The 19,435-nt window shown below is 52.4% G+C and overlaps 6 protein-coding genes across 6 annotated transcripts; all 6 read right to left on the minus strand.

Moving 5' to 3' along the window:
• Positions 1–3,733: 3,733 nt before the first annotated feature.
• Positions 3,734–6,405, minus strand: LOC146761964 (uncharacterized). Its single transcript, XM_085540287.1, has one exon. The coding sequence runs from the start codon at positions 4,603–4,605 to the stop codon at positions 3,748–3,750; it is 858 nt and encodes a 285-aa protein (XP_085396413.1). The 5' UTR covers positions 4,606–6,405; the 3' UTR covers positions 3,734–3,747.
• Positions 4,596–5,532, minus strand: LOC146761965 (uncharacterized). The gene is made up of 2 exons (XM_085540294.1): positions 4,886–5,532; positions 4,596–4,694 (listed from the first exon to the last, which is right to left on the minus strand). Exons 1-2 carry the CDS (start codon positions 5,389–5,391, stop codon positions 4,688–4,690), a joined length of 513 nt encoding a protein of 170 aa, XP_085396420.1. The 5' UTR covers positions 5,392–5,532; the 3' UTR covers positions 4,596–4,687.
• Positions 6,406–6,872: 467 nt separating the features above from the next.
• Positions 6,873–7,949, minus strand: LOC146761966 (uncharacterized). Its single transcript, XM_085540290.1, has one exon. It carries the CDS (start codon positions 7,805–7,807, stop codon positions 6,950–6,952), a length of 858 nt encoding a protein of 285 aa, XP_085396416.1. The 5' UTR covers positions 7,808–7,949; the 3' UTR covers positions 6,873–6,949.
• Positions 7,950–9,113: 1,164 nt separating this feature from the next.
• On the minus strand, positions 9,114–12,063 carry LOC146761967 (uncharacterized). The gene has a single exon (XM_085540288.1). It carries the CDS (start codon positions 11,007–11,009, stop codon positions 10,152–10,154), a length of 858 nt encoding a protein of 285 aa, XP_085396414.1. The 5' UTR covers positions 11,010–12,063; the 3' UTR covers positions 9,114–10,151.
• A 1,213-nt stretch (positions 12,064–13,276) lies between these two features.
• LOC146761968 (uncharacterized) lies at positions 13,277–14,353 on the minus strand. Its single transcript, XM_085540289.1, has one exon. The coding sequence runs from the start codon at positions 14,209–14,211 to the stop codon at positions 13,354–13,356; it is 858 nt and encodes a 285-aa protein (XP_085396415.1). The 5' UTR covers positions 14,212–14,353; the 3' UTR covers positions 13,277–13,353.
• A 2,125-nt stretch (positions 14,354–16,478) lies between these two features.
• Positions 16,479–17,555, minus strand: LOC146761969 (uncharacterized). The gene has a single exon (XM_085540291.1). It carries the CDS (start codon positions 17,411–17,413, stop codon positions 16,556–16,558), a length of 858 nt encoding a protein of 285 aa, XP_085396417.1. The 5' UTR covers positions 17,414–17,555; the 3' UTR covers positions 16,479–16,555.
• Positions 17,556–19,435: the final 1,880 nt, after the last annotated feature.

Here is a 19,435-nt window from a genome sequence, read left to right on the forward strand (position 1 = left end):
CAAAGAGTAATATAAATCAGAGGGGGATCTACTTGTTTATCTGTGTTTTTCTGATGTTGCAAACGTGCTTCACCTGCTGCTGTAGAATATAAAAATAAAGAAAAATTGTCATGATTTTTTTGGAACAAATCATCAGAGAACAAGACCAGTGTTGCCTAAACACGTGTGGGAGAGGAGGATCAGCTGCAAGAAAATAGAAATCCAGACTAAATGGAGGAGGGAAGCATGTTGCCCTTATACCATTCTCCCCTGTCTGAGACAGAGCTGAAGCTACCTAGATCTAACCTGGTTCTGATGAAGGCACTGAGAGTGTCTCAGCACTCACTATTGAACAGCTGACTGGCTTCTAAAGCACTGCGTGAGCACCCTTCAGCAAACATGATTTAATCTGGTACAGATCCACACCCTAGACACAGTTCAGAGTTCTGATTACCTCATCCCAGAATAGATATAGCAAAGGTAGAAAGGAGTGACAAGGATTATTTGGCACGTGGAGCAGTTTCTGTATGGGAAAAGACTACACAGGAATCGACTGAGATGACTGCAGAGAGTTGCAGTTGGATGGTTGTTCTTGGTTTATTTATGCACCCCATCATATATCCCTTTGTATAATGGCTTCAAGAATTCTGATAAGGTAAGGTTAGGAAAGATTACAGCATGGACACATATCTAGAAGACAGGACAAAGAAGGCAAACGTAAATGGTCAGTTCTCTGTTCATGGGTTGTTACAAGTCAGGTTCTGCAGGTGATCCATGCTGCTGAAAATAAATGGCTTGGAAAAGGATGTGAGCACTGAAGCTGAGGATGTTTGCTGATAATACAGTTGCTTCACGTGAGAGAAGCCCCCTTTAGCTGTCCCTCCTGGGCAGTTCAGTGGTCCCACAGCTCTTTCTGAAAGTCCACTTCCTCAAAGCCAGGCAGCAAGCAGCTTAAAACAACAAAAGACCTCTGGACAAGGGGGTTGCTTACAGTTCTTCATCCTCTTGCCTCTCCCACTGTGTAGGTGTTTTCTGACTGGCTGGGTGAGGAGAAGTGACTCAGATGCACTGTTTCATCAAGAGGGCAAGTTGCTGATAGATTATGTATCCCAGTTTTGGTGAGGGTGAGGAATTAGAGTCGATGTGTAAAAGAGGCTAATGTTTATCATCCTCAGCTGTAATTAATAAGGTGATGTTTTTGCTACCTACTGCAGGTCACCAGGGTAAGCTGGAGCCTCAGGTGATGATCAGTGCTACAGGCACTTGTGCCTTTGACTTCAGCCCTTGAGCCTACAGAGCTGCTGCCCATTTCATTGTGCCTTTTGTCTCTTTTCCATGGAAAATTGTGAAAGGTGTTTTGTTGATATTGATGCACAAGGGCTTGGAGAAATGATCTGAGAATCCTCTGTGGGATCTTTTCCACTAGGCCAGGATTTTATCTAATTTTTGAGGGCTCTGAGAGTTTAATGATATCTTAAGACAAGGCTCCAAGTCACCCTGGTGATAACTAATGGGCACTTGTTTTCCAGTGACAGCCTTGCTCATGTTTTTCCCCTGGACCTTGCAGGGTTTGAGTACAAGGTGTGAGTCTTCTTCTCATTAAATCACTTCTAATCTGCTCCACTCAGACAGAGGAACTGAGGCTGCATCTTAAATTTTGACTCAAACAGAATAATGAGAACAGATTTCTTCATGTCATTAACAGACAGACTGGCTGTAAAGGAGTGAAATGCTGGAGCTCCTGAAGTCAGTGAGATCCGAATTTCTTCCCTTGTGGTCTGAGTTTATTTAAGACTTTGCTTTTACTTTATCTTATAGTTTGGCAGAAAGCCCACTTCCAAACATTCCAGACTTGCTTGTATTTATGAAGGAATTTTCCATAATTTCATTATTTAAGCAAGTAAACAAACATAACTGTGGTTAATAGTCCACCTCATGGGTATCAAACCTTTTGGCTTGTCTGGGCAAAACCGAGTGAAGAGGGATTGTCTCGGGCAGATATAAAAATATGCAATATAGTTAATGTGTATAAGTAACAAAACTTATTTCATCTTTTAATATTTTTATTAAAACATGAAAAAAAGAGCAACAAAAACATAAAACTGGTTGGATATTTAACCCTGTTTTTGTGAAACTAAACAAGCTACTCTTCTCTTTATCTGCTATTGATCTGTTGGTGTGGTGATCCACATGTCACAGCATGAAGGTGCTGAAAACACTGATGAACAGCATGGCCTGAATTTAAAGAGAACTTGGAGAAGCAGGATATGTTTACCTACTATGATCTAAGGAAATAAGTTCTGTTCTCTTAAATATATTTTGCTCCTTTTCCTTCACATTGCTCTATGTATCTCTGTTCCCCCATTCTGAATAGGAGAAGAACATTAAAATTCCATCTCAGACCTGCATAAGTCAATGAGAGGCTCAGATAAAAACGTGTCCCTCTGCTGGCTTGCTTGAATGCTTGAAGGAGGTGAAGATCCACTATACGTGGTAAGGAGGCGGGAAAGGTTTGCAAGCGAAGATATAGGTATGTACTTTCAGTATTTCTTGGTTGGGATGGTATGTTAACTATGATCTGCCAGTCTTCTGATTTTCAAAGATGAGTACTTGGGAAAAGACACAAATAAATACCAAAACAAATACTCCATGCACAACAGGTATGAAGGACTGAAATGGTTTGTGTCCAGCAAAACCTAAATATATGAAGACACAAGTCTACATTTAATGTCCTTGTGGTGACAGGTGCAGGAGGAACAAAGGTTTCTGAGGTTAGGATTTGACCGTGTGTGAATATCTGTTCTTTCAATTCTAGCCATGACTGTAGGACACCTCGTGTCACAGAGAATGTGTGTGGCAGGGATGCCTGAGTTTTTAGTTTGTTCCACTGTTTTAATGACTGTGGAAGCCAAAAGCCCACATTGACATGCAAACGTGATGATAGGTGAGTGAGTAGTTGTAAGGCATGAGGGAACATCACACCTTTGTGGTGGGCTGGCTCTTCTCTGAGGCTGGGGACAAGCCCCGCTCCTCACAGCAAGCCGTGCTCCCCTCCAAACTCAGCACCAAGCCTAGCAAGATCTGGGCAGTTTGGACAGGGACAGTCAGCACATTCCAGGGCAGCAGGCGTGCGAGATGATCAAGGGCAGGTCTCCCTGATACTGGGGAGTCTATGGCTGTGCCCTGAGGTCCAGCTGTGGCCTCCCCAGAGCTGAGCAGAGGGGCAGCATCTCTGCCCTTTGCATGCTGGTAGCACGCAGGCACCTCATGCAGCCCAGGGCAGCACTCAGGTTTGTGGGCAGCGCTCCTTGCTGGTTGAGCCGAGTGTCTGGCAGGACTCCTGGGTCCTGTCCAGCTAGGTGGCCCCGGCTGTGGTGTGGCCTGGAGGTGTTCCACCACAAGTGCAGAAATTTGCCCTTCCTCACACTGCTCCTGATGATGGGATTATTGGAGTAAGGTGTGCTCCATCTCTGACCATTACTGGGGCCCTTGTATATTTTATTAGTGCTGTGAAGAGTGCTGAATCACGGTGGAGGAAATAAAGTTGCATTTCTGAACCGACCTCCAGGACCAGAAGTGGGAGAAAGCAGCACGGGTAGGATGGGTAGGAACAGCAATGCCAGCAGTCTTGTCAAGAACACAAAGACTTTGTATTTTTTAACATTTTTAAAAATGATATTTATTAGGTGTTATAAGCAGCAGGCTGAGAGGTAGATGTTGGGCTCCCAGCCCACCGGAGCCGTGCTGCGACGGCAGTGCGGTTCTGGCCTAGCGCCGCCGCCGGGGCCGCCTCTTGCAGGGCGGCGCAGAGTCCTGGGGGCTGCTGCGGGCCTTCCTCTTCGGGGGGCGCCGGGGCCCCCCACATGAGCGGTCTCTGCCCTGGGAAGAGGGGCCCGCTGCTGCCGCCTGCCCTGACTCCGTGCTGGGCCCTGCAGGGCTGGTGGAGCGGGCTGGGCCCGAGGCGGGAGGCTCCTGATGGGAGGTGCTGTTGATGGAGCTGGCTGCAGGACTGTCCTCCCTCCCTCCAGCAGCATGGGTGTCCTGGTGGTCAAGCTGGTGGCGGATCGTGGGACCGTACAGGGCTGCAGCGGTGCTGATGAGCCTCCTAACAAAGGACAGCACGTCGCCGCTGGTGCTCATCTGCAGCGCCTGCACCAAGGCCTCCTGGTCCAGCCCGTGCTCACACAGGAAGTTCATGGTGGTGCACTGTCCCACGTAGACTTCCCACCAGTCATTGCTGGACACCTGCTGGATCTCCTCCTGCAGCCACTGGAGCAGGGGTCCAAGGTCTTCCGGATGGTCTTGGAAAAAGGCAGCCCAGACCTCGGCTGGGAAATTGTGCTCAGGTGGGATGAGCACCGGCTCTGCAGGCCCCTGCTCGTCCTGCAGGTCGTGATCTGAGTGTGCTGCGGGCTGCGGGACAGCACACTCGAGGTAATCGTCGTCCGACCTCACCGAGTATCGGATGGTATCGATTTTGTGCCCGCATACGGCACAACTCGGCTTCTTGTTAGCCCACCAGATGGCACAGCCGTAGCACAGCTGGTGCTGGCAGGGGGTCACGTAGGTGACATCCTCCCGGATTTGCCCGCAGATGGGGCAGGTCCAGTTGGATGGCACGTCCATGGCCCTGGGCTGTGCGGTGGGCTGGGGAGAGCTGAGGTCGGGACGCTGCTCCCCTCACAGGTGCTGCAGCAGGCAGAAGGTGTTACCACCTGCAAGAGAGAGAGAGAGGCCACGGTCACTCGCTGCCCCGGTCCCTCGCCGTCAATCCCTCCCAGTCCCTGTTCCCCTCCAGCCACTGTAGGAAGCGAACAAGTGGCCCCAGTGTGCGTAGGCCAGCCTGGGGAGGGTTCCTCAAGAAGCACCCCCAGCTGCCGGCATGAGGCATTGCCATGCTGCCCACCTGCTCTGCTGCACGCTCCTCTCCTTGATGTCCCGGCTGCCTGCTGCCAACCAGCAGGGTCGGGGTACAACACAAGCGGCTCTGAGACGGCACCTGAGAGCTGCGCAAGCAGCACCCAGAGCACGTTTCAGCTCCAAATTTCGCCCTGTCCACACTCCAGTCCTCGCACACTCGCTCGGTTGGAGGCCAGGCACGAACTGCTGGGCTGGGCTGCTGCGCCCGAATTGGAGCAGCGTGGGCCAAGCAGTCACAATCCATTGCACGGAGATGTCACAAACCAGGGCTTGGCCGTGTTGCCAGGCCTCACCTTCACTGGGGCACATCACCACCCGTCCCACAGCGATGACGCCTTCCATTGCTTGGTCATCACCATGTGCCGGCCTCACCTGCTGCACGTGTGCCAGCAGCACTCCAGCTCCACCACACATTTCTGGGCTTTCTCCAGCGCTTCTGCCTGCCTCCTTAATCCCCCCAGCTCTTGTGTGCTTGGCATCAGTCTTTTGCATCAGTGCTTCTTATCAGTGTTCTGGGGCCTGGGCTGTGTCTTCCCACATGCCCCATCTGGTATCTCTGGCCATGGCCATGGCACACAGCCCCTGGCTCATACAGCAAGAAGGTTTATTGTTCAATAAAATTTCATACTTCCCTCTGTCTCTTGGAGCAGGTGATCTTGGAGATCTTTTCCAGCCTTCATGATTCTATGATTCTGTGCTGCCCAAGATCACTGTTGAGTGAACCTTTCACTTCAGTGGAACATGAGATAGTGTGTCACTGTCCCCAGCATCGTCAACATTCCTTTATTTAAGCATTTATTTTTACTGTTCAACCTTAAGCACAGTGCTCTAGTGTGCTGAAAAGCCAGCCACTGCAGAACAAACGTAGGGCATCTAATTAGCAGGGGTAGGGTAGCAAAAGGGGACCACATTTGACTAGAATAGAGAACTAGAATTACTAATATGCTTTCACTACTGAGATGCCAAGTAGCCACTGGGGCAACTGTCTGTGCTTGTCAGAGTGCTGGGAATTAACTGGCCACCAGTGAACAGGATGTGTGTGTGTGCCTTGCCTGAATATGGCCATCTGTGTGAGTTCACAGAGCAGTCCCAGCTGGTTTTATTCAGTCACTACACTGGGTTTGCTTGCTGCATAACCCGTACACTTCCATTACCAGGCCTACAGTGGTTACCTGACGCACATCAGGGATCACGATCTTGATCCTGCTTAGTCTGTGAAACGTGATGAAATAAAAGCCTAACGTGCTTCACGTGTAACTTCTGCTCTGTTGCTGTTCAGCTGATGTTGCCACATCTGCACTGAGTGGACAAGGTGGCTCTGCTGACTCCTTGACTGAAGTGCCAGGAAGTTTGTTACGGGTGAACTTGCTGAAGCTTTTCATTGCATTGAATAATATGGGATTGTTTCTCACTTCTCCTGTGTTCTCTGAACAGTCATTGGTGCCTGGTGTTATTTGCAATTTTTCATTGGACAGATTTTAAAACCTGAAAAACGGGTACCACATATGAAGCTGTTCTCCATTAAAAAAATCAAGGGATTCAGGCCAAAGATCATGATATAACTGAAGAGTTTCAAAAATTAAGGAGATCAGTCATAGCTGTTATTGGCTTTGAGTTTGATTCTTTACTTTTCATGTGTTTTCCTTCCTCTGATGAATTCCTGCATTACTCACAGTGAGATGGTTTGGGACGGGGTCTGATATTGTGATGTCATCACCGAATGTCATCACACGTCATCACATTTTGTCCATCCTCTGCTCTTTGGGGTCTTTGTCTCTTTTATTAGTAACATCAGGAGTGCTGATTTATGGTCATGGAAAAAAAAGATGAAATTTAACACCCTCCATCAGGACGGAAATATGGAGAAAGCAGCATGGGTAGGATGGGTAGGAACAGCAATGCCAGCAGTCTTGTCAAGAACACAAAGACTTTGTATTTTTTAACATTTTTTAAAATGATATTTATTAGGTGTTATAAGCAGCAGGCTGAGAGGTAGATGTTGGGCTCCCAGCCCGCCGGAGCCGTGCTGTGACGGCAGTGCGGTTCTGGCCTAGCGCCGCCGCCGGGGTCGCCTCTTGCAGGGCGGCGCAGAGTCCTGGGGGCTGCTGCGGGCCTTCCTCTTCGGGGGGCGCCGGGGCCCCCCACATGAGCGGTCTCTGCCCTGGGAAGAGGGGCCCGCTGCTGCCGCCTGCCCTGGCTCCGTGCTGGGCCCTGCAGGGCTGGTGGAGCGGGCTGGGCCCGAGGCGGGAGGCTCCTGATGGGAGGTGCTGTTGATGGAGCTGGCTGCAGGACTGTCCTCCCTCCCTCCAGCAGCATGGGTGTCCTGGTGGTCAAGCTGGTGGCGGATCGTGGGACCGTACAGGGCTGCAGCGGTGCTGATGAGCCTCCTAACAAAGGACAGCACGTCGCCGCTGGTGCTCATCTGCAGCGCCTGCACCAAGGCCTCCTGGTCCAGCCCGTGCTCACACAGGAAGTTCATGGTGGTGCACTGTCCCACGTAGACTTCCCACCAGTCATTGCTGGACACCTGCTGGATCTCCTCCTGCAGCCACTGGAGCAGGGGTCCGAGGTCTTCCGGATGGTCTTGGAAAAAGGCAGCCCAGACCTCGGCTGGGAAATTGTGCTCAGGTGGGATGAGCACCGGCTCTGCAGGCCCCTGCTCGTCCTGCAGGTCGTGATCTGAGTGTGCTGCGGGCTGCGGGACAGCACACTCGAGGTAATCGTCGTCCGACCTCACCGAGTATCGGATGGTATCGATTTTGTGCCCGCATACGGCACAACTCGGCTTCTTGTTAGCCCACCAGATGGCACAGCCGTAGCACAGCTGGTGCTGGCAGGGGGTCACGTAGGTGACATCCTCCCGGATTTGCCCGCAGATGGGGCAGGTCCAGTTGGATGGCACGTCCATGGCCCTGGGCTGTGCGGTGGGCTGGGGAGAGCTGAGGTCGGGACGCTGCTCCCCTCACAGGTGCTGCAGCAGGCAGAAGGTGTTACCACCTGCAAGAGAGAGAGAGAGGCCACGGTCACTCGCTGCCCCGGTCCCTCGCCGTCAATCCCTCCTAGTCCCTGTTCCCCTCCAGCCACTGTAGGAAGCGAACAAGTGGCCCCAGTGTGCGTAGGCCAGCCTGGGGAGGGTTCCTCAAGAAGCACCCCCAGCTGCCGGCATGAGGCATTGCCATGCTGCCCACCTGCTCTGCTGCACGCTCCTCTCCTTGATGTCCCGGCTGCCTGCTGCCAACCAGCAGGGTCGGGGTACAACACAAGCGGCTCTGAGACGGCACCTGAGAGCTGCGCAAGCAGCACCCAGAGCACGTTTCAGCTCCAAATTTCGCCCTGTCCACACTCCAGTCCTCGCACACTCGCTCGGTTGGAGGCCAGGCACGAACTGCTGGGCTGGGCTGCTGCGCCCGAATTGGAGCAGCGTGGGCCAAGCAGTCACAATCCATTGCAAGGAGATGTCACAAACCAGGGCTTGGCCGTGTTGCCAGGCCTCACCTTCACTGGGGCACATCACCACCCGTCCCACAGCGATGACGCCTTCCATTGCTTGGTCATCACCATGTGCCGGCCTCACCTGCTGCACGTGTGCCAGCAGCACTCCAGCTCCACCACACATTTCTGGGCTTTCTCCAGCGCTTCTGCCTGCCTCCTTAATCCCCCCAGCTCTTGTGTGCTTGGCATCAGTCTTTTGCATCAGTGCTTCTTATCAGTGTTCTGGGGCCTGGGCTGTGTCTTCCCACATGCCCCATGTTGTAGCTCTGGCCATGGCCATGGCACACAGCCCCTGGCTCATACAGCAAGAAGGTTTATTGTTCAATAAAATTTCATACTTCCCTCTGTCTCTTGGAGCAGGTGATCTTGGAGATCTTTTCCAGCCTTCATGATTCTATGATTCTGTGCTGCCCAAGATCACTGTTGAGTGAACCTTTCACTTCAGTGGAACATGAGATAGTGTGTCACTGTCCCCAGCATCGTCAACATTCCTTTATTTAAGCATTTATTTTTACTGTTCAACCTTAAGCACAGTGCTCTAGTGTGCTGAAAAGCCAGCCACTGCAGAACAAACGTAGGGCATCTAATTAGCAGGGGTAGGGTAGCAAAAGGGGACCACATTTGACTAGAATAGAGAACTAGAATTACTAATATGCTTTCACTACTGAGATGCCAAGTAGCCACTGGGGCAACTGTCTGTGCTTGTCAGAGTGCTGGGAATTAACTGGCCACCAGTGAACAGGATGTGTGTGTGTGCCTTGCCTGAATATGGCCATCTGTGTGAGTTCACAGAGCAGTCCCAGCTGGTTTTATTCAGTCACTACACTGGGTTTGCTTGCTGCATAACCCGTACACTTCCATTACCAGGCCTACAGTGGTTACCTGACGCACATCAGGGATCACGATCTTGATCCTGCTTAGTCTGTGAAACGTGATGAAATAAAAGCCTAACGTGCTTCACGTGTAACTTCTGCTCTGTTGCTGTTCAGCTGATGTTGCCACATCTGCACTGAGTGGACAAGGTGGCTCTGCTGACTCCTTGACTGAAGTGCCAGGAAGTTTGTTACGGGTGAACTTGCTGAAGCTTTTCATTGCATTGAATAATATGGGATTGTTTCTCACTTCTCCTGTGTTCTCTGAACAGTCATTGGTGCCTGGTGTTATTTGCAATTTTTCATTGGACAGATTTTAAAACCTGAAAAACGGGTACCACATATGAAGCTGTTCTCCATTAAAAAAATCAAGGGATTCAGGCCAAAGATCATGATATAACTGAAGAGTTTCAAAAATTAAGGAGATCAGTCATAGCTGTTATTGGCTTTGAGTTTGATTCTTTACTTTTCATGTGTTTTCCTTCCTCTGATGAATTCCTGCATTACTCACAGTGAGATGGTTTGGGACGGGGTCTGATATTGTGATGTCATCACCGAATGTCATCACACGTCATCACATTTTGTCCATCCTCTGCTCTTTGGGGTCTTTGTCTCTTTTATTAGTAACATCAGGAGTGCTGATTTATGGTCATGGAAAAAAAAGATGAAATTTAACACCCTCCATCAGGACGGAAATATGGAGAAAGCAGCATGGGTAGGATGGGTAGGAACAGCAATGCCAGCAGTCTTGTCAAGAACACAAAGACTTTGTATTTTTTAACATTTTTTAAAATGATATTTATTAGGTGTTATAAGCAGCAGGCTGAGAGGTAGATGTTGGGCTCCCAGCCCGCCGGAGCCGTGCTGTGACGGCAGTGCGGTTCTGGCCTAGCGCCGCCGCCGGGGTCGCCTCTTGCAGGGCGGCGCAGAGTCCTGGGGGCTGCTGCGGGCCTTCCTCTTCGGGGGGCGCTGGGGCCCCCCACATGAGCGGTCTCTGCCCTGGGAAGAGGGGCCCGCTGCTGCCGCCTGCCCTGGCTCCGTGCTGGGCCCTGCAGGGCTGGTGGAGCGGGCTGGGCCCGAGGCGGGAGGCTCCTGATGGGAGGTGCTGTTGATGGAGCTGGCTGCAGGACTGTCCTCCCTCCCTCCAGCAGCATGGGTGTCCTGGTGGTCAAGCTGGTGGCGGATCGTGGGACCGTACAGGGCTGCAGCGGTGCTGATGAGCCTCCTAACAAAGGACAGCACGTCGCCGCTGGTGCTCATCTGCAGCGCCTGCACCAAGGCCTCCTGGTCCAGCCCGTGCTCACACAGGAAGTTCATGGTGGTGCACTGTCCCACGTAGACTTCCCACCAGTCATTGCTGGACACCTGCTGGATCTCCTCCTGCAGCCACTGGAGCAGGGGTCCGAGGTCTTCCGGATGGTCTTGGAAAAAGGCAGCCCAGACCTCGGCTGGGAAATTGTGCTCAGGTGGGATGAGCACCGGCTCTGCAGGCCCCTGCTCGTCCTGCAGGTCGTGATCTGAGTGTGCTGCGGGCTGCGGGACAGCACACTCGAGGTAATCGTCGTCCGACCTCACCGAGTATCGGATGGTATCGATTTTGTGCCCGCATACGGCACAACTCGGCTTCTTGTTAGCCCACCAGATGGCACAGCCGTAGCACAGCTGGTGCTGGCAGGGGGTCACGTAGGTGACATCCTCCCGGATTTGCCCGCAGATGGGGCAGGTCCAGTTGGATGGCACGTCCATGGCCCTGGGCTGTGCGGTGGGCTGGGGAGAGCTGAGGTCGGGACGCTGCTCCCCTCACAGGTGCTGCAGCAGGCAGAAGGTGTTACCACCTGCAAGAGAGAGAGAGAGGCCACGGTCACTCGCTGCCCCGGTCCCTCGCCGTCAATCCCTCCCAGTCCCTGTTCCCCTCCAGCCACTGTAGGAAGCGAACAAGTGGCCCCAGTGTGCGTAGGCCAGCCTGGGGAGGGTTCCTCAAGAAGCACCCCCAGCTGCCGGCATGAGGCATTGCCATGCTGCCCACCTGCTCTGCTGCACGCTCCTCTCCTTGATGTCCCGGCTGCCTGCTGCCAACCAGCAGGGTCGGGGTACAACACAAGCGGCTCTGAGACGGCACCTGAGAGCTGCGCAAGCAGCACCCAGAGCACGTTTCAGCTCCAAATTTCGCCCTGTCCACACTCCAGTCCTCGCACACTCGCTCGGTTGGAGGCCAGGCACGAACTGCTGGGCTGGGCTGCTGCGCCCGAATTGGAGCAGCGTGGGCCAAGCAGTCACAATCCATTGCAAGGAGATGTCACAAACCAGGGCTTGGCCGTGTTGCCAGGCCTCACCTTCACTGGGGCACATCACCACCCGTCCCACAGCGATGACGCCTTCCATTGCTTGGTCATCACCATGTGCCGGCCTCACCTGCTGCACGTGTGCCAGCAGCACTCCAGCTCCACCACACATTTCTGGGCTTTCTCCAGCGCTTCTGCCTGCCTCCTTAATCCCCCCAGCTCTTGTGTGCTTGGCATCAGTCTTTTGCATCAGTGCTTCTTATCAGTGTTCTGGGGCCTGGGCTGTGTCTTCCCACATGCCCCATGTTGTAGCTCTGGCCATGGCCATGGCACACAGCCCCTGGCTCATACAGCAAGAAGGTTTATTGTTCAATAAAATTTCATACTTCCCTCTGTCTCTTGGAGCAGGTGATCTTGGAGATCTTTTCCAGCCTTCATGATTCTATGATTCTGTGCTGCCCAAGATCACTGTTGAGTGAACCTTTCACTTCAGTGGAACATGAGATAGTGTGTCACTGTCCCCAGCATCGTCAACATTCCTTTATTTAAGCATTTATTTTTACTGTTCAACCTTAAGCACAGTGCTCTAGTGTGCTGAAAAGCCAGCCACTGCAGAACAAACGTAGGGCATCTAATTAGCAGGGGTAGGGTAGCAAAAGGGGACCACATTTGACTAGAATAGAGAACTAGAATTACTAATATGCTTTCACTACTGAGATGCCAAGTAGCCACTGGGGCAACTGTCTGTGCTTGTCAGAGTGCTGGGAATTAACTGGCCACCAGTGAACAGGATGTGTGTGTGTGCCTTGCCTGAATATGGCCATCTGTGTGAGTTCACAGAGCAGTCCCAGCTGGTTTTATTCAGTCACTACACTGGGTTTGCTTGCTGCATAACCCGTACACTTCCATTACCAGGCCTACAGTGGTTACCTGACGCACATCAGGGATCACGATCTTGATCCTGCTTAGTCTGTGAAACGTGATGAAATAAAAGCCTAACGTGCTTCACGTGTAACTTCTGCTCTGTTGCTGTTCAGCTGATGTTGCCACATCTGCACTGAGTGGACAAGGTGGCTCTGCTGACTCCTTGACTGAAGTGCCAGGAAGTTTGTTACGGGTGAACTTGCTGAAGCTTTTCATTGCATTGAATAATATGGGATTGTTTCTCACTTCTCCTGTGTTCTCTGAACAGTCATTGGTGCCTGGTGTTATTTGCAATTTTTCATTGGACAGATTTTAAAACCTGAAAAACGGGTACCACATATGAAGCTGTTCTCCATTAAAAAAATCAAGGGATTCAGGCCAAAGATCATGATATAACTGAAGAGTTTCAAAAATTAAGGAGATCAGTCATAGCTGTTATTGGCTTTGAGTTTGATTCTTTACTTTTCATGTGTTTTCCTTCCTCTGATGAATTCCTGCATTACTCACAGTGAGATGGTTTGGGACGGGGTCTGATATTGTGATGTCATCACCGAATGTCATCACACGTCATCACATTTTGTCCATCCTCTGCTCTTTGGGGTCTTTGTCTCTTTTATTAGTAACATCAGGAGTGCTGATTTATGGTCATGGAAAAAAAAGATGAAATTTAACACCCTCCATCAGGACGGAAATATGGAGAAAGCAGCATGGGTAGGATGGGTAGGAACAGCAATGCCAGCAGTCTTGTCAAGAACACAAAGACTTTGTATTTTTTAACATTTTTTAAAATGATATTTATTAGGTGTTATAAGCAGCAGGCTGAGAGGTAGATGTTGGGCTCCCAGCCCGCCGGAGCCGTGCTGTGACGGCAGTGCGGTTCTGGCCTAGCGCCGCCGCCGGGGTCGCCTCTTGCAGGGCGGCGCAGAGTCCTGGGGGCTGCTGCGGGCCTTCCTCTTCGGGGGGCGCCGGGGCCCCCCACATGAGCGGTCTCTGCCCTGGGAAGAGGGGCCCGCTGCTGCCGCCTGCCCTGGCTCCGTGCTGGGCCCTGCAGGGCTGGTGGAGCGGGCTGGGCCCGAGGCGGGAGGCTCCTGATGGGAGGTGCTGTTGATGGAGCTGGCTGCAGGACTGTCCTCCCTCCCTCCAGCAGCATGGGTGTCCTGGTGGTCAAGCTGGTGGCGGATCGTGGGACCGTACAGGGCTGCAGCGGTGCTGATGAGCCTCCTAACAAAGGACAGCACGTCGCCGCTGGTGCTCATCTGCAGCGCCTGCACCAAGGCCTCCTGGTCCAGCCCGTGCTCACACAGGAAGTTCATGGTGGTGCACTGTCCCACGTAGACTTCCCACCAGTCATTGCTGGACACCTGCTGGATCTCCTCCTGCAGCCACTGGAGCAGGGGTCCGAGGTCTTCCGGATGGTCTTGGAAAAAGGCAGCCCAGACCTCGGCTGGGAAATTGTGCTCAGGTGGGATGAGCACCGGCTCTGCAGGCCCCTGCTCGTCCTGCAGGTCGTGATCTGAGTGTGCTGCGGGCTGCGGGACAGCACACTCGAGGTAATCGTCGTCCGACCTCACCGAGTATCGGATGGTATCGATTTTGTGCCCGCATACGGCACAACTCGGCTTCTTGTTAGCCCACCAGATGGCACAGCCGTAGCACAGCTGGTGCTGGCAGGGGGTCACGTAGGTGACATCCTCCCGGATTTGCCCGCAGATGGGGCAGGTCCAGTTGGATGGCACGTCCATGGCCCTGGGCTGTGCGGTGGGCTGGGGAGAGCTGAGGTCGGGACGCTGCTCCCCTCACAGGTGCTGCAGCAGGCAGAAGGTGTTACCACCTGCAAGAGAGAGAGAGAGGCCACGGTCACTCGCTGCCCCGGTCCCTCGCCGTCAATCCCTCCCAGTCCCTGTTCCCCTCCAGCCACTGTAGGAAGCGAACAAGTGGCCCCAGTGTGCGTAGGCCAGCCTGGGGAGGGTTCCTCAAGAAGCACCCCCAGCTGCCGGCATGAGGCATTGCCATGCTGCCCACCTGCTCTGCTGCACGCTCCTCTCCTTGATGTCCCGGCTGCCTGCTGCCAACCAGCAGGGTCGGGGTACAACACAAGCGGCTCTGAGACGGCACCTGAGAGCTGCGCAAGCAGCACCCAGAGCACGTTTCAGCTCCAAATTTCGCCCTGTCCACACTCCAGTCCTCGCACACTCGCTCGGTTGGAGGCCAGGCACGAACTGCTGGGCTGGGCTGCTGCGCCCGAATTGGAGCAGCGTGGGCCAAGCAGTCACAATCCATTGCAAGGAGATGTCACAAACCAGGGCTTGGCCGTGTTGCCAGGCCTCACCTTCACTGGGGCACATCACCACCCGTCCCACAGCGATGACGCCTTCCATTGCTTGGTCATCACCATGTGCCGGCCTCACCTGCTGCACGTGTGCCAGCAGCACTCCAGCTCCACCACACATTTCTGGGCTTTCTCCAGCGCTTCTGCCTGCCTCCTTAATCCCCCCAGCTCTTGTGTGCTTGGCATCAGTCTTTTGCATCAGTGCTTCTTATCAGTGTTCTGGGGCCTGGGCTGTGTCTTCCCACATGCCCCATGTTGTAGCTCTGGCCATGGCCATGGCACACAGCCCCTGGCTCATACAGCAAGAAGGTTTATTGTTCAATAAAATTTCATACTTCCCTCTGTCTCTTGGAGCAGGTGATCTTGGAGATCTTTTCCAGCCTTCATGATTCTATGATTCTGTGCTGCCCAAGATCACTGTTGAGTGAACCTTTCACTTCAGTGGAACATGAGATAGTGTGTCACTGTCCCCAGCATCGTCAACATTCCTTTATTTAAGCATTTATTTTTACTGTTCAACCTTAAGCACAGTGCTCTAGTGTGCTGAAAAGCCAGCCACTGCAGAACAAACGTAGGGCATCTAATTAGCAGGGGTAGGGTAGCAAAAGGGGACCACATTTGACTAGAATAGAGAACTAGAATTACTAATATGCTTTCACTACTGAGATGCCAAGTAGCCACTGGGGCAACTGTCTGTGCTTGTCAGAGTGCTGGGAATTAACTGGCCACCAGTGAACAGGATGTGTGTGTGTGCCTTGCCTGAATATGGCCATCTGTGTGAGTTCACAGAGCAGTCCCAGCTGGTTTTATTCAGTCACTACACTGGGTTTGCTTGCTGCATAACCCGTACACTTCCATTACCAGGCCTACAGTGGTTACCTGACGCACATCAGGGATCACGATCTTGATCCTGCTTAGTCTGTGAAACGTGATGAAATAAAAGCCTAACGTGCTTCACGTGTAACTTCTGCTCTGTTGCTGTTCAGCTGATGTTGCCACATCTGCACTGAGTGGACAAGGTGGCTCTGCTGACTCCTTGACTGAAGTGCCAGGAAGTTTGTTACGGGTGAACTTGCTGAAGCTTTTCATTGCATTGAATAATATGGGATTGTTTCTCACTTCTCCTGTGTTCTCTGAACAGTCATTGGTGCCTGGTGTTATTTGCAATTTTTCATTGGACAGATTTTAAAACCTGAAAAACGGGTACCACATATGAAGCTGTTCTCCATTAAAAAAATCAAGGGATTCAGGCCAAAGATCATGATATAACTGAAGAGTTTCAAAAATTAAGGAGATCAGTCATAGCTGTTATTGGCTTTGAGTTTGATTCTTTACTTTTCATGTGTTTTCCTTCCTCTGATGAATTCCTGCATTACTCACAGTGAGATGGTTTGGGACGGGGTCTGATATTGTGATGTCATCACCGAATGTCATCACACGTCATCACATTTTGTCCATCCTCTGCTCTTTGGGGTCTTTGTCTCTTTTATTAGTAACATCAGGAGTGCTGATTTATGGTCATGGAAAAAAAAGATGAAATTTAACACCCTCCATCAGGACGGAAATATGGAGAAAGCAGCATGGGTAGGATGGGTAGGAACAGCAATGCCAGCAGTCTTGTCAAGAACACAAAGACTTTGTATTTTTTAACATTTTTTAAAATGATATTTATTAGGTGTTATAAGCAGCAGGCTGAGAGGTAGATGTTGGGCTCCCAGCCCGCCGGAGCCGTGCTGTGACGGCAGTGCGGTTCTGGCCTAGCGCCGCCGCCGGGGTCGCCTCTTGCAGGGCGGCGCAGAGTCCTGGGGGCTGCTGCGGGCCTTCCTCTTCGGGGGGCGCCGGGGCCCCCCACATGAGCGGTCTCTGCCCTGGGAAGAGGGGCCCGCTGCTGCCGCCTGCCCTGGCTCCGTGCTGGGCCCTGCAGGGCTGGTGGAGCGGGCTGGGCCCGAGGCGGGAGGCTCCTGATGGGAGGTGCTGTTGATGGAGCTGGCTGCAGGACTGTCCTCCCTCCCTCCAGCAGCATGGGTGTCCTGGTGGTCAAGCTGGTGGCGGATCGTGGGACCGTACAGGGCTGCAGCGGTGCTGATGAGCCTCCTAACAAAGGACAGCACGTCGCCGCTGGTGCTCATCTGCAGCGCCTGCACCAAGGCCTCCTGGTCCAGCCCGTGCTCACACAGGAAGTTCATGGTGGTGCACTGTCCCACGTAGACTTCCCACCAGTCATTGCTGGACACCTGCTGGATCTCCTCCTGCAGCCACTGGAGCAGGGGTCCGAGGTCTTCCGGATGGTCTTGGAAAAAGGCAGCCCAGACCTCGGCTGGGAAATTGTGCTCAGGTGGGATGAGCACCGGCTCTGCAGGCCCCTGCTCGTCCTGCAGGTCGTGATCTGAGTGTGCTGCGGGCTGCGGGACAGCACACTCGAGGTAATCGTCGTCCGACCTCACCGAGTATCGGATGGTATCGATTTTGTGCCCGCATACGGCACAACTCGGCTTCTTGTTAGCCCACCAGATGGCACAGCCGTAGCACAGCTGGTGCTGGCAGGGGGTCACGTAGGTGACATCCTCCCGGATTTGCCCGCAGATGGGGCAGGTCCAGTTGGATGGCACGTCCATGGCCCTGGGCTGTGCGGTGGGCTGGGGAGAGCTGAGGTCGGGACGCTGCTCCCCTCACAGGTGCTGCAGCAGGCAGAAGGTGTTACCACCTGCAAGAGAGAGAGAGAGGCCACGGTCACTCGCTGCCCCGGTCCCTCGCCGTCAATCCCTCCCAGTCCCTGTTCCCCTCCAGCCACTGTAGGAAGCGAACAAGTGGCCCCAGTGTGCGTAGGCCAGCCTGGGGAGGGTTCCTCAAGAAGCACCCCCAGCTGCCGGCATGAGGCATTGCCATGCTGCCCACCTGCTCTGCTGCACGCTCTTCTCCTTGATGTCCCGGCTGCCTGCTGCCAACCAGCAGGGTCGGGGTACAACACAAGCGGCTCTGAGACGGCACCTGAGAGCTGCGCAAGCAGCACCCAGAGCACGTTTCAGCTCCAAATTTCGCCCTGTCCACACTCCAGTCCTCGCACACTCGCTCGGTTGGAGGCCAGGCACGAACTGCTGGGCTGGGCTGCTGCGCCCGAATTGGAGCAGCGTGGGCCAAGCAGTCACAATCCATCGCACGGAGATGTCACAAACCAGGGCTTGGCCGTGTTGCCAGGCCTCACCTTCACTGGGGCACATCACCACCCGTCCCACAGCGATGACGCCATCCATTGCTTGGTCATCACCATGTGCCGGCCTCACCTGCTGCACGTGTGCCAGCAGCACTCCAGCCTCAGCACATGTTCCTGGGATGTCTCCAGCATGGCTGACCACTCAGTTTCCCCCATCTCATGTGCTCAGCATCAATGTTTCACAGCAATCAGAACTGCCTGAACCGTGTCTTTACACAGGCCCTTTGGGTGGCCATGGTACACAGCTCCAGGCTGATACAGCAAGAGGCTTTATTCAATAAAAGTTCATGGTTCCGTCTGCCTCATGGACTGGATGATTATAGAGGACTTTCCCAGCCTTCATGATTCTGTGATTCTGTGCTACCTTCACCCAAGATCACTGTTGAGTTTTCCTTTCCCTGACTCTGTCATCATTCCATCCTTGATGCATTTAATTTTTTCTATTTAATCTTATGTTTGCAGTGGTTTGGTCTGCCTCAAAGCCAGCCACTGTAGAAGCAGCACAGGGCTGCTAATTAGCTTGGGCAGGAAACAGGACCACATTTGACTAGATTAGAGACCTAGAATTACTACTTATTTTTCATTACTGGGGTGCTGAGTTGCTGCTGGGGTAACTGTCTGTGCTTTCCAAGGTGCTGTGGAATTACCTGTCCACTGGTGAATATGGTGTGTATGTGTGACCTAGCTGAAAATGGCCACCTCTGCAAGAACACAGTGCAGTCCCAGCTGATGATGTGGTTCCAAGTTAGGAAGCAACCTTTTATTGAAAAGGAGTCTCAGTTGAAGCTCCTGCATTTCACCATACTTTGCTTGATCTTGGCCTTGATGAAAGCATTTCAGTAAACAACCTGAGACATCTTTGCTCACTGTTCAATACAAAGCTTTTTGTAACTCTTTTCTGAGCCAAAAGGTACTTCTGTTGGAAACTTTATTTATTCCAAGGCTCCCAGTATTAATAATTCATGGAATTGTGGATATAACTTAAATGTTTCAAAAATTAAGGAGATCACTCACAGCTGTGTGCTGTTACTGTGTTTGAGTTTGATTCTTTACACTTGTGTGTGCTCTCCTTCCTCTGATAAGTTCCTGCATAGTGGGATGGTTTGGGATGGGTTCTGCTTTAGTGAGTTTGTCTGTGTGCATCCTAGAAGTGTAGAAAGAGGTGAGTAGAGGCAAAGATACAGTTTATATTCATAGTAAATACTTTTTTTCAGAAGTATTTGTGCTATCGTGTGCTGTCATTCTTAATGGAGAGAATGGAAGTGATGCACTTAAAGGGGTTGCAGTTGAAACTAGTTTAAAAGTGACTGTGTGCCACTGCAGGCAGGAGTCAGTTTGGGAATTTCCATTAATGCTTTAGCAAACTTGTTCTTTTTGAGGATGTGTACCCATTGTGCTGTCCTCTGAGAAGCTGAAGGTTCCATCT

The sequence above is a fragment of the Coturnix japonica genome, chromosome 2 (genome assembly GCF_054131305.1).
Source record: "Coturnix japonica strain WE chromosome 2, WE-NBRP24, whole genome shotgun sequence".
Lineage (NCBI taxonomy): Eukaryota > Metazoa > Chordata > Aves > Galliformes > Phasianidae > Coturnix > Coturnix japonica.